Below are 14785 nucleotides of genomic sequence, written 5' to 3'. Positions count from 1 at the left end.
CAGTTGCTCAGTCATGTCTGACTGCGACTGCATGGACTGCAGCATGCCAGGCCTCCCTGTCCATCACCAACTCCTGGAGTTTACGGAGTTTCAGCTTCAGCATCAGGCCTTCCAATGAATATTCAGGACTGATCTGTAGAAAGTTAACATGAGTTTTGAACACACTGTATTATTGATAGATTGTTCCTTTTACTCACTGCAAAGATTGTCCAAACAGTTGTCACTCCTGGAGCAGGCACTGCACGTGGATCCTTTCTTATATGGCCAGGTTGGGTAATTGCCTCTGTGAAGTAGAATAAAACTATCCATTAGGAAGTTTTTCTCCCCCGACTCCCCGCCCCCAATTGGAATTTATCATGGTTCTTGGCTAAACACTGGACTTCCCGAATAGCTCAGTCGGTAAAGCATCTGCCTGCAACTCGGGAGACCTGGGTTCAGTTCCTGGGTCGGGAAGATCCCCCGGAGAAGAAAATGGCAACCCACTCCAGTATTCTTGCCTGGAGAATCCCATGGACAGGGGAGCCTGGCAGGCTATGGTTTATGGGATCGCAAGAGTCAGACACGACTGAGTGCTGTCTTCTTTTTGGCTAAATCCTAGGATTGAAGTCCACAAATTCAGATTGATGAGAGAAGTGGAGAGGGAAGCAGAAATGGAAGCCTGCTAATATTTGCAAAGTTCATTCTAAGTGCCTGTTTTTAGGAAACTTTGTCTTAATCATCTCAGTTAATTCCTGAGACAACTCTGGGAGAAAGTTATTTTTATTTCTGTTTTACAGGTAAGGAAACTACAGCTCAAAGATTAAGTTGCCAAAAACCACAATGTACAGATATCAGAGTCAACGAAACCTAGATTTGATTTTAAAGAAATGTTCCCTCTATCCAATGTCTGGCCTGTGTGATCACTGCCATCCATAAAACTGTCCATCTTAGAAAAGCTCTCATGACCCACATTTTTGTTCTCAGGCCAGCAAACCTCCATGGTTTTTCTTGGATAGGAGCCATTTGGCTGGGGTAAGGGTCTTCCAAAAGAAAATAACAAGAGCTATGAGGGAGTTCCTAAAGTGCAATTTATTTTCACATAAAAGATGTGACACAGATAACATAATAATTACTGAATACTCATGTACTAGGCACTGTTCTAAGTACTCTTGAATGAATCAATCTTCACAATAACCTAATGGGGAAGATACTAATTTTTTTAATCCCCATAGCTAGAGGCTTAATACTCTGTTAAGTAACTGACTAGGATCAGCTTAGAAAGTGAAATAATATCTAAACAATTTACATCTCCATAAATAACTTTGGAGTAGTAATGATGAGAGGCTGTACATTTATTTCAATGAACTTGCCATTGCACTAATCTTTTTTTGGAACTCTGCTTTTGGGAAGCAGTTCTTGACTTTTTCGTGTCATGGACCCTTTGGCAGCCTGGTGGAGCCTATAGGTTCTTTCTCAAAACAGTTTTAAAATAGTTAAAATAAAAGTCATAGGATTATAAAGTAATGGCTGATTCATGTCAATGTTTGGCAAAAACCACTACAATACTGTAGAGTAATTAGCCTCCAGCTAATAAAAATAAATGGGAAAAAAAGTAAGCCAATTAAATTGAAGTAAACATTAACATGTTAAAAATACCTGTGATGTACAAACACACTTCTCTGTGTACTAGGTCAGAGCAGCAAGGAGTCTGGCACCCCAGGTGGCGCTAGTGGTGAAGAACCCACCTGCCAGGGCAGGAGACGTAAGAGATGGGGGTTCGATCCCTGGGCTGGGAAGATCCCCTGGAGAAGGAAGCGGCAACCCACTCCCGTAGTCGTTCCTGAAGAATCCCATGGACAGAGTAGCCTGGTGGGCTGTAACCCATGGGGGTCCCAAGAAATCAGACACGACTGACGCAACTTGGCATAGCACAGCAGGGAGTCTAATCATTAACAGTAATTTTAGTGATGAATGCAACCTATATTTTGAGAGAACTACAACTAGAATGTGATATGAACATATCTGACATTTGTAAAGTCACAGGTAGTGCTGTCCAATCATAAGTATTGCTGATATGACTGGAGTGTTAATTCATAAAAAATATTGTTTCCTATAGAAGTTAGTGAAAAAGATGTAACTCTTTTCTAATTCAAATTCATGGACTCCTATCCTCTAATGCTATATATTTATTTTCAAAGTTAAGAACTCCCGCCTTAAGAGACATTACTTTTTACTAACACCTCAATTCCAACTAAAAATACATGTTCAAATCCTTTGGCTCCAAATTAATTTAGATTGTTTCAGAAATTAAATTTAGGTCCATGCTTACTCTACACTGTGGAAAATAGTCTAAGGAATATAGTAGAGGTTCTGATAACAACTATGGAAGATCCAAAATTGACATTAGTCCTTGGGATATCTTTCATTGTTAAAAAGCACAGTACTCTGAGTTAAATTCTAGAATGTTGTTAATGAAATCACTTATACCACTTCATACTTTGTTTAATTTTGCATTCCGTACTATTAAGAAGAGGAAAAAATTGCTACTTCAAAAACAAGCTAAAAGTAAGGCAGTTGTGACTTGCAGTGAAATGGCAGAATTCACCTTGGGAAAAAAAATGCTCTGCAAAGACCTGGATTTTGTCTAGAAGGCAATGATTAAGACCAAGAGAACTACAGACTCTATGCAATAGAAATAAAAGCAAAAATAAACAAATGAAACTAATCAAACTTACAAGCTTTTGCACAGCAAAGGGAAACTACAAATAAAAGGAAAAGACAACCTATGAGTTGGGAGAAAATATTTGCAAATGGTGTGACCCACAAGGATTAATTTCTAAAATATACAAATAGCTCATACAGCCCAGTAACAAACCAATCAAAAAATGGATAGAAGATCTAAACAGACATTAATCCAAAGACACGCAAATGGCCAACAGGCACATGAAAAGATGCTCAACATCACTAACATTAGAGAGATGTAAATCAGAACTACAGTGAAGTACCACCTCACACTGGTCAGAATGGCCATTGTTAAAATGTCTACAAATTACAAATGCTGGAGAGGGTGTGAAGCAGAGGGAATATATATGGAATATAACTGACCATAAAAAGAAGGAAATAGTGCTATTTGCAGCAACACGGATAGACCTAGTAATTACACTAGGTGAAGTAAGAAAGACAAATACCATATGCTGTCACCTAGATGTGAAATCTAAAATATGACATAAATTATCATAAAGGAGAAACAAACACAGAAAACAGACTTGCTGCTGCCTGAGGATAAGGTGGGGGAGGCTAGATTAGGAGTTTGGGATTAGCAAATCAAACTATTCTATACATATAACTGAATTGGGCTTCCCTGGTGGCTTGGTAATAAAGAATCCACCTGCCAGTGTGGGAGACGTAGGTTCAATCCCTGGGTCAGGAAGATCCCTGGAAGAAGGAAATGGCAACCCACTCCAGTATCTTTGCCTGCAAAATCCCATAGACAGAAGAACGTGGCAGGCTGCAGACCATGGGTTTGCAAGAGTCAGACATGACTTTGCGGCTAAACAACTGAATCACTTTGCTGTAAATCAATGATACTTCAATAAAGTAAAATTTTACAAAAAGAGACAAGGGAACCTAAGTATTCTGCCCAATAGAGAAGTAGGAAGTGTCAGTGTTTCCTCTGGTTGCCTGAGGACCCTGGGACTCTGGTGAAGAGAAAAGACAGATCTTTATAAAGAAAAGCTTACATATGAGTACCAGTCCCCAAGGCAGTGATGGCCAAAGTATGCTGGGTCCTGTACCGCTTATGGGAGCAGTTGTCTGCACTTTGGTGGCATAATCATCTCTTCAGCCGTCTGCGTGGAGGTGGGGCCCACGGTGACAAAGAGGAGTCTGTGTTCTGGGTGCTGCAGATCGGGGAGACCCGAGGTGACCGGGAGGACAGGAGTCACCGCGGTCCGAGGCAGCAAATGCAAGCTGAGGGCAGGAGTCCAGAGCTGAGTGCGCAGGACTGGAGAATAAGTGCCCAGAGCCCTTTCTGAGGGAATGTCAGAAACACTGGGAAGGGACTCGACTTTTTAGAATTACGTGGAAGTGGGGGGCCTATAACTTCTTGTGTAGAGAAGGAAAAACAGGCTCAGACGGCACGAGGACCCTCTTCACTGGTCCCTGGGCTCCCCTCCACGCACCTACCAATCCTTTCCCCACAGACATGCCCAGCTAGCTACAAATTTAAGGCAAGTCTTGTCACCTTCTGCTTAAATTACCTTGATGGCTTCAGCCTGTGATGTGGATAAAGTTAACCTGGCCCACAAGGCCCTGGATGATCTGAGCTCCCTCCTTCCGCCCAGCTTCATCTGATTCACGGTCCAAGAGCCCAGGTCTTCTGTCTGTTCTATCATCCTTTCCACAGGAGCTGGTCTTTTGTTTTCACAACTGAGTATCTAACTGTTTCTGAGATTCTTCACATGTCTGGTTCCTTCTCACTCTTCATGCCTAAGCTTAAATGCATCACAGAAAGCCCTTCCCTGAGCATTTTATCTCAAACAAGGGCCCTGCCTACTCAGAGTGTCAATTACAGCATTATTTCTATTTCCAGCATGGCTCGTATCATCATGAAGTTATTTTATCTGTATTTTAGTCTGAATGCCACAGACAATAAACTCCAAAGGGGCAGGGTCTGTGTCTGGCTTGTCCTATGAAGCTGTGTAAACAAATATTTATTGAATAACTGAATGAATATTTGCTTTTATTTGGATGAATGAATGAATGTTACTCAGTGTTCATAGAAGCATTATGTAATCTGCTGTGGTTAGTTACTCAGTTGGGTCTGACTCTTTGCTACTCCATGGACTGTATCCTACCAGGCTCCTCTGCCCATGGGGATTCTCCAGGAAAGAATACTGGAGTGGGTTGCCATGCCCTCCTCCAGGGGATCTTCCCAACCCAGGGATCGAACCCAGGTCTCCCACACTGCAGGCGGAATCTTCACCATCTTAGCCACCAGGGAAGCCCAAATATAAATTTGCTTAAAAGTTTTACAACTTAGTATTGTTTATATCTCTGAAATCAAGAAAAGTGAGTTTAAACCATGAGAACTCCCTCTATACCTTATTATTAAGGACGTGCATTCATCTCTCCTCCTGCGAGAACAACAAAACTGCAACTAGCTCAACAACCATTGACAAGAGGACCTGTAACCCACTAAAAAAATTATCCCACACCCAAAGACAAAGAAGCTGCTTCAGCAGGATGATACTAAGGGCGGAGTAGAAGGACATATGCTTCTTTTCTCTTGCAAGAACACCAAAATCACAACTAGTTGCCAAAGATCATCAACAGGAGAACGTTGGAACCCACCCAAAAATATACACCACATTAAAGGGCAAAGAAAAAGCTGCAACAAGACAGTAGGAGGGGCACAATTACATTTAAAATCAAATCTCATACCCACTAGAGATGCTTGGGGGGGGGGGCGGGGGACAAACAAAACCTTGTGTGTACCAGGACCCAGGGAAATGAGCACCAGACCTGTCTGTGAATGCCTGAGTGTCTCCTGAGGAAGGTCAGGTCAGCAGTGGCCTGACATAGGGACAGGGGCTCAGGCAGCAGCAATTCTGGAAAGTGCAATGTGTGGCATAAGTCCTCTTGAAGGAGGTCGACATTCAGTTCAGTCGATCAGTTGTGTCCAACTCTTTGCAACCCCATGAATCCCAGCACGCCAGGCCTCCCTGTTCATCACCAACTCCCAGAGTTTACTCAAACTCATGTCCATCAAGTCGGTGATGCCATCCAGCCATCTCATCCTCTGTTGTCCCCTTCTCCTCCTGCCCCCAATCCCTCCCAGCATCAGGGTCTTGTCCAATGAATAAACTCTTCCCATGAGGTGGCCAAAGTATTGGAGTTTCAGCTTCAGCATCAGTCCTTCCAATGAACACCCAGGACTGATCTTTAGGATGGACTGGTTGGATCTCCTTGCAGTCCAAGGGACTCTTAAAAGTCTTCTCCAACACTACAGTTCAAAAGCAGCAATTTTTCAGCGCTCAGCTTTCTTCACCGTCCAACTCTCACATGCATACATGACCACTGGAAAAACCATAGCCTTGACTAGACGGACCTTTGTTGGCAAAGTAATGTCTCTGCTTTTTAATATGCTCATGGGGTTCTCAAGGCAAGAATACTGAAGTGGTTTGACATTTCCTTCTCCGGAGGACCACATTTCATCAGAACTCTCCACCATGACCTGTTCTTCTTGGGTGGCCCTACACAGCATGGCTCATAGTGTCATTGAGTTAGACAAGGCTGTGGTCCATGTGATCAGATTGGTTAGTTTTCTGTGATTGTGGTTTTCAGTCTGTCTGACCTCTGATGGAGAGGATAAGAGGCTGATGGAAGCTTCCTGGTGGGAGAGACTGACTTGAAGGGGAAACTGGCTCTTGTTCTGATGGAGGGGGGCACACTCAGTAAATCTTTAATCCAATTTTCTGTTGAAGGGTGGGGCTGTGTTCCCTCCCTGTTATTTACCTGGGGCCAAACTATGGTGGAGATAACGAAGATAGTGGTGAGCTCCTTCAAAAGGTCCTATGCAGGCACTGCTATACTCAGTGCCCCCAGCCCTGCAGCAGGCCACCGCTGACCCACGCCTCCACCAGAGACTCCTGGACACTCACAGGCAAGTCTGGGTCAGTCTCTTGTGGCATCACTGCTCCTTCTCCTGGGTCCTGGTGCACAAGGTTCTGTCTGTGCCCTCTAGGAGTCTGTTTCCCAGTCCTATGTAAGCTCTGGCGGCTCTATGGTGGGTTAATGATCTCCTCCAAGAGGGTTATGCCATACCCAGGTCTACCGCACTCAGAGCCCCTGGACCCGCAGCAGTCCACTGCTGACCTGTACCTCCTCAGGAGACACCCAGAAACTTCTGCATAGCAAACCATAAACAGAAAGGCAACCTATGGAATAGGAGAAAATAATTGCAAATGATGGATCTGACAAGGAATTAATTTCAAAAATATAAAAACAGCTCATACAGATCAGTATCAAAAAACAAGCAAAAAAACCAAAAAAACAACCCAATTTACAAATGGGCAGAAGATCTAAATAAACCTTTTTCTAAAGAAGACACACAGATGACCAAATGGCACATGAAAAGATACTCAACATCACATGCAAATGTTCAACACATTTGCATCTGAGAAATGAAAATCAAAGCCACAATGAAGTGTCACTTCACTCCCGTCAGAAGGGCCATCATAAAACGTCTGCCAATAATAAAGGCTGGAGAGGTTGCAGAGAACAAGTAGCCCTCCTACACTGCTGATGAGAATGTAATTTGGTACAGCCACTATGGAGAACAGTATGGAGATTTGTTAGAAAAGCTAAAAGTAGAGTTGCCATTTGATCCTACAATCCCACTCCAGGGCATATAACCCAAGAAAATTCTTTAATTCAAAAAGACACATGCACCCCAATATTCATAGCATTACTACTACAATAACCAAGACATGGAAACAACCTATAGAATATTACTCAGTCATAAAAAAAAGAATGAAATAATGCCATTTGCAGCAACAGGGCTGGACCTGGAGATTATCACACTAAGCAAAGTAAGCCAGACAGACACAAATGTCATGTGACATCACTTACACATGGAATAAAAAGAATGGTGCTTATTTACACAAAACAGGAATAGACCCAAAGACATAGAAAATAAACTTATAGCCACCAAGGGAAAGGGATGGGGGAGGGATAAATTAGGAGTTTGGGACTGACACATACACTCTACTACATATAAAATATAAAATAGATACAACATAGATATAATACATACAGTAATACATATAAAATAATCAACTAAGACCTATTTTATAGCACATGGGACAATACTCAATATTATTTATATATCTCTCTCTATAAGAGAAAAAAATTTGAAAAAGAAAAAATATATATACACAAAACTGAATGTGCTGTACATGTGAAGCTAACACGATAATGTAAACGAACTAGATGTCAATATAAATAAATAAATAAGTAAAAGAAAACACAGGGAACAGTCTCAGTTCTTCAATAGGGTGAGCTGTTACTAACAAGAACACAGACTCTGGAACCAGACCTCCCAAGTCACAGTCCAACTATGATGTTCATTAACTGTGGGACCCTGGGCAAGGCCAGGCACCCTGTCAGGGCCTCAGCTGTCTTATCTGCAAAACAGGGGTAAGAGGAGAATCTATATCACAGACTTTTTATGAAGATTAAATACCCTTCATATATGTGAAGCACTTAAAACAGTGCTTAGCACACAGTAAGCTTTATACAATTATTACATCATTGTTTTTAACTACTGTAATCCATTTAAAAACTTTAATGCCATGGAAAATGTGAATACATAATTGTAACTAAAAACTAGAAAAGCATGTATTTCCTTTATGGTCTCTGTTTTCTAAGTTTGTATATGATGCAAAAGAACACATATATACATTTAAAGGAAGTTGGGGGAGATGTCCTATGCCTTCCCATTTTTCAAAAGGAGAAAAATTATGTCTTTCAAAAACAAAACTGTCAAAAGTATGTGAATAAGTTATACAGATTGAGGAGTTCAATTCAGAGTGGGTTTTTTTGTTTGTTTGTTTTGAGAAAATTATAATAAGTTAATATAATAGAACGTTAGACAACATCTTCCCATCTTGTGGTATTATTACCATATCCAATTAATCTATGTCCCTGAAAACATTTAGTCTTGCTACTCTTGAACATATGTGTCTCTGTGTGTGTGTGCACTTACACAATGTTTATAAAAGTGTATATACACACACATACAAGCAAACATACAAAGAAAACTGGGCAGAGGAATTAATGGGTAACATTCATTTTCTCTTTTACACTATTATCCAGATCTATTTTCTGTATCTATTTAATGAAGATAATTCTAAAATAGTTTGTTTTCCAAAAAAGTAATCAATTTGAGCACTTACGCTGGTCCGTAGTTGCATATAAAATGTGCTCCATTGAGAAGACCTTGGAAGCCAGAAACTTGAGGACAAAAGTGTACTGCACAGCCAACTTTATAACTATCTGCCCAGACAACCTGAAAGAAAACACGGACTGATATGAAGAAGAGACACAATAAAATGAACACGTAAGTCAGTGGGACTTAGGAAGCATCACTATGAACAAAGCTAGTGGAGGTGATGGAATTGCAGTTGAGCTATTTCAAATCCTGAAAGATGATGCTGTAAAAGTGCTGCACTGTATATGCCAGCAAATTTGGAAAACTCAGCAGTGGCCACAGGACTGGAAAAGGTCAGTTTTCATTCCAATCCCAAAGAAAGGCAATGCCAAAGAATGCTCAAACTACCGCACAATTGCACTCATCTCCCACGCTAGTAAAGTAATGCTGAAAATTCTCCAAGCCAGGATTCAGCAATATGTGAACTGTGAACTTCCAGATGTTCAAGCTGGTTTTAGAAAAGGTAGAGGAACCAGAGATCAAATTGCCAACATCTGCTGGATCATCAAAAAAGCAAGAGAGTTCCAGAAAAACATCTATTTCTGCTTTCTTGACTATGCCAAAGCCTTTGACTGTGTGGATCACCACAAACTGTGGAAAATTCTTTAAGAGATGGGAATACCAGACTACCTGACCTGCCTCTTGAGAAACCTACATGCAGGTCAGGAGGCAACAGTTAGAACTGGACACGGAACAACAGACTGGTTCCAAATAGGAAAAGGAGTATGCCCAGGCTGTATATTATCACCCTGCTTGCTTAACTTATGTGCAGAATACATCATGAGACATGCTGGGCTAGAAGAAGCTCAAGTTGGAATCAAGATTGCTGGGAGAAATATCAATAACCTCAGATATGCAGATGACACCACCCTTATGGCAGAAAGTGAAGAGGAACTAAAGAGCCTCTTGATGACAGTGAAAGAGGAGAGTGAAAAAGTTGGCTTAAAGCTCAACATTCAGAAAACTAAGATCATGACATCTGGTCCCATCACTTCATGGGAAATAGATGAGGAAACAGTGGAAACAGTGTCAGACTTTATTTTTGGGGGTTCCAAAATCACTGCAGATGGTGATTGCAGCCATGAAATTGAAAGACTCTTACTCTTTGGAAGGAAAGTTATGACCAACCTAGACAGCATATTAAGAAGCAGAGACATTACTTTGTCAACAAAGGTCCATCTAGTTAAGGCTATGGTTTTTCTAGTGGTCATGTGTGGATTTGAGAGTTGGACTGTGAAGAAAGCTGAGCCCCGAAGAATTGCTGCTTTTGAACTGTGGTGTTGGAGAAGACTCTTGAGAGTCCCTTGGACTGCAAGGAGATCCAACCAGTCCATCCTAAAGGAGATCAGTCCTGGGTGTTCATTGGAAGGACTGATGCTGAAGCTGAAACTCCAATACTTTAGCCACCTCATGGGAAGAGCTGACTCATTGGACAAGACCCTGATGCTGGGAGGGATTGGGGGCAGGAGGAGAAGGGGACGACAGAGGATGAGATGGCTGGATGGCATCACTAACTTTATGAACATGAGTTTGAGTAAACTCCGGGAGTTGGTGAGGGACAGGGAGGCCTGGCACGCTGTGATTCATGGGGTCGCAGAGTCGGACATGACTGAGTGACTGAACTGAACTGAACTGAACCATTACCCCTACCACAGTGTGGCCTTAGGTCAAACTACAGGGAGGGAACACAGCCTCACCCATCAGCACAAAAATTGGATTAAAGATTTACTGAGAATGACCTTGCCCACCAGAGCAAGACCCAGTTTTCCCCATAGCCAGTATCCTCAAGAGGATAAGTATAAGCCTCTTATCCTCATCCATCAAAGGGCAGATAGAATGAAAACCACAATCACAGAAAACAAACCAAACTGATCACATGGATCACAGCCTTGTCTAACTAAATGAAACTATGAGCCATGTTCTGTAGGGCCACCCAAGATGGACGGGTCATGGTGGAGAGTTTTGACAGAACGTGATCGACTAGATAATGGAATGGTAAACCATTTCCAAATTCTTACCTTGAGAACCTCATGAACAGTATGAAAAGGCAAAAAGATATAACACTGAAAGATGAACCCCCCAGGTTGGGAGGTGCCAAATATGCTACTGGAGAAGAGTACAGAAATAAGAAAGAATGAAGAGATGGAGCCAAAGGAAAAACAACACCCAGTTGTGGATGTGACTGGTGATGGAAGTAAAGTCAGATGCTGTAAACAGCAATATTGCATAGAAACCTGGAATGTTAGGTCCATGAATCAAGGTAAATTGGAAGTGGTCAAACAGGAGATGGCAAGAGTGAACATCAACATTTTAGGAATCAGTGAGCTAAAATGGATGAGAATGGGCAAATTTAATTCAGATGATGATTATATCTACTCTTGTTGGTAAGAATCCCTTAGAAGAAATGGGTTAGCCCTCATAATCAAAAAAGAGTCTGAAATGCAGTATTTGGGTGCAATCTCAAAAACAACCTTGATCTCAAAAACAATGTCAAAAACAATCTCAAAAACAACCTTGATCTCAAAAGCAAACGAATGATCTCAGTTCATTTCCAAGGCAAAGCATTCACCATCAGAGCAATCCAAGTCTATGCCCCAACCACAAGGCCAAAGAAGGTAAAGCTAAATGGTTCTAAGAAAATGCATGAGAACTTATAGAACTAACACCAAAAAGAATGTCCTTTTAATCCTAGGGGACCGGAATGAAAAAGTAGGAAATCAAGTGATACCTGGAGTAACAGGCAGGTTTGGCCTTGGAGTACAAGATGAAGCAGGGCAAAGGCTAACAGAGTTTTGCCAAGAGAACGCACTGGTCACAGCAAACACACTCTTCCAACAATGTAAGAGATGACTGTACACATAGACATCACCAGATGGTTAACACTGAAATCAGATTGATTATATTCTTTGCAGTCAAAGATGGAAAAGCTCTATAAAGTCAGTAAGAACAAGACGGGAAGCTGACTGTGACTCAGACCATAACTCCTGTTTGAAAATTCAGACTTCAGTTGAAGAAAACAAAAACAACTAAGGCATTCGAGTATGATCCAAATCAAATCCTTCATACAGCAGAAGTGACAAATAGAATCAAGGGATTAGATCTGATAGACAGAATGCCTGAAGAACTATGGATAGAGGTTCGTAACACTGTACAGGAAGCAGTGATTAAAACCATCCCCAAGAAAAAAGAAAGGCAAAATGACTGTCTGAGGAGGCTTTACAAATAGCTGAGTAAAGAAGAGACGTGAAATGCAAAGGAGAAAAGGAAAGAAATATCCATCTGAATGCAGAGTTCCAAAGAACACAAGGAGAGATAAGTAAACCTTCATAAGTGAGCAACACAAAGAAAGAGAAGAAAATAATAGAATGCGAAAGGCAAGAGATTTATTCGAGAAAATTAGAGATGCCAAGGGAACATGTCATGCACAGATGGGCACAGTAAAGAACAGAAACTGTATGGACCTAACAGACATGGAAGATATTAAGAAGAGCTGCAAGAATATACAGAAGAACTATACCATAAAGATCTCAATGACCCATATAACCATGATGGTGTGATCAACTGTGGTGTTGGAAAAGACTCTTGAGAGTCCCCTGGACTACAAGGAGATTAAAACAGTCAATCCTAAAGGAAATCAGCCCTGAATATTCATTGGAAGGATCTTTGGGGAAGATTGCTTAATTGTGAGCCTTTCAGGGGCCATTGGTCTTCTGATCTTAACATATCTAATATGGACCCCAAAGATCTTCCAATGAAGCAGGGCAATTGAAATGAAGTATTTCCCATTTTTATAAACTTTATAACACCAAAACACAAATGATGCTGAAGTTGTAGCTCCAGTATTTGTCCACTTGATGTGAAAAGCAGATTCTTTGGAAAAACCCTTATGTGGACAAAGATTGAAGGCAGAAGGATAAGGAGACAACAGAGGACAAGATGGCATCACCGATTCAATAGACACGAGTTTCACCAAGTTATGGCAGATGGTGAAGGAAGGACAGGGAAGCCTGGAGCGCTACAGTCCATGGGGTCACAAAGAGTTGGACACAACTGAGCGACTGAGCAACAGCAAGAGAATAACCCTGGCCACAGTTCCTCGCTTGTCCCCACAGCCGCGCAGCTGTTCACAGTGGGTTTGAGGAGAAAGAAATGAGAAAACCATAAAGGAAGCCTTAGAGGAAACTCGTATTACCAGATATTTGCACATTACCGAAGTAACCAGAATAAGCTGGAAAGTCATATTAACATGACTTCGCAGTCCCATTAGACCAATGACCTTCCCCAAAGCGCCTTACAAATGCAGTTTCCCTTCACGAGGAGAACACCCCAAATTGGAGCCAATGTACCCCAGACTGGTCAAAAAGGCCGTGGTATCACACTGTTCTGGGGTAAAGGTTATTTGCATGTTTAACTTACAAAAGAGAGTAGTGTGTTTTAGAGAGTCGATCAACTTGTCCCCCACCATCAAAGTTACCTGGGACTCCTCTAGAGGAAATTAGTTTTAGATGACTCAAGCCCAAGAGAGCCCCTGGGCCTACTCAATATGAGTGTTCCTCTCCTTTGTAAAGTGCTTCTGACCACCAGATTGCTTAATTGTGAGCCATTCAGGGGCCATTGTTCTGATCTTAACATATCTAATATGGACCCCAAAGATCTTTCCTTCAGGACAGATGAAATATTTCCCATTTTTATAAACTTTAGAACACCAAAACACAAAAGACACAGATGAATTCCAACTAAAACACCACAAATTTCAGCATCATTGCACAGATGAACTGATTTCCCCAATTGGGTAAATAAGTTTACCTCACAAAACAAATGAATTAATTCCAACTAGGCTGCCCACCCTCACAAGAACTAGCTCCCCAATGAACCAGTTCCAACTGAACCGATTCCCAAATCAGATAGATAAGTTTACCCTACAAAACAAATAAGCTAATTCCAACTAGGGTGGTCTTGCCCCACAAGAACTAGTTCTCTAAATGAACCAGATCAGGGTAGAGTCCAACAACGCTTACCCTCTGGGGTATCCCAACCATATTGGCTTGTCCCATAAAGGAAGAGCCCACAAGGAGGGGGAAAAATGTTCCTGCTGTGCTCACTGGAGTGACTCACACTCCAAAATTGAGCCTGTCAGTTCATAAGACAAAAGGGCACACAAAACGAGTGAGCCAGCTGAACCAGCTGTCGATTTGGGTAGACAGATTGAGTCCATGGACTGTGGGTTCCTTGTCTCAATGGCCAAGTGCTGGAGGTAGCCAGTGCCATTTCAGGGGCTCTTGAAGGAAAGAACCTCACGACAAATGGTCTCAGCAGCTGCTGGGTCTTGCCCCAGTATTCCCTGATCAGAACCGGCTAGCTCCGAGCAGCAAGGCTCCTGGCTGGCTCAGCTAAATTTTACCTCATCCCAGCTCGCTCAGCTTGCCACACGACAGACCAATGGATCCGAGGGGCTGAGGCAATGAAGAGACTTTAACTGGGGAGCTGGCTGGCCCAGAAGATGGCAGGGGAGCATCTCAAAATATCTATCTTGTCAGAGCCTGGTTGCCAGGTTCTTTTATAGATCAGAGATTGGGGGGAGGTGAGGAAACAAAGTAAAAAGACTGTCCAGTCCTTGCAAATGTCCCCTAGAATGCCAAGCCTCTGGTAGGGGAATGTGTTGTTTCCCTTCCTCACAGTCAGTCCTTCACAAGAGGGCAGCTCAGGTTATCTCCCTGAGTTGGGCCATGATGTATGTTTATAATAACAAGAAAGGGTCAAAGTCACAGAAGCAGATCCAGTGTACATTGAAAATTAACCCTTCTTGGTTGCATC

General features: G+C 42.0%; 1 protein-coding gene across 4 annotated transcripts in view; it reads right to left on the bottom strand.

Annotated features, from left to right (window-relative positions):
* GLIPR1 (GLI pathogenesis related 1) overlaps positions 1–14785 on the bottom strand; it is a 53564-nt gene that overhangs the window by 2779 nt on the left and 36000 nt on the right. For all 4 annotated transcript variants that reach the window (XM_065934105.1, XM_065934106.1, XM_065934108.1 and 1 more), the window contains exons 4-5: positions 8937–9049; positions 198–283 (exon numbers count right to left, since the gene is read on the bottom strand). In XM_065934105.1, the coding sequence (XP_065790177.1) occupies positions 198–283; positions 8937–9049 (199 nt within the window). The remainder of the gene's footprint in view (positions 1–197; positions 284–8936; positions 9050–14785) is intronic.

Source organism: Muntiacus reevesi, chromosome 4 (assembly GCF_963930625.1).
Source record: "Muntiacus reevesi chromosome 4, mMunRee1.1, whole genome shotgun sequence".
Classification (NCBI taxonomy): domain Eukaryota; kingdom Metazoa; phylum Chordata; class Mammalia; order Artiodactyla; family Cervidae; genus Muntiacus; species Muntiacus reevesi.
This window is presented reverse-complemented; position numbering and strand designations above follow the sequence as displayed.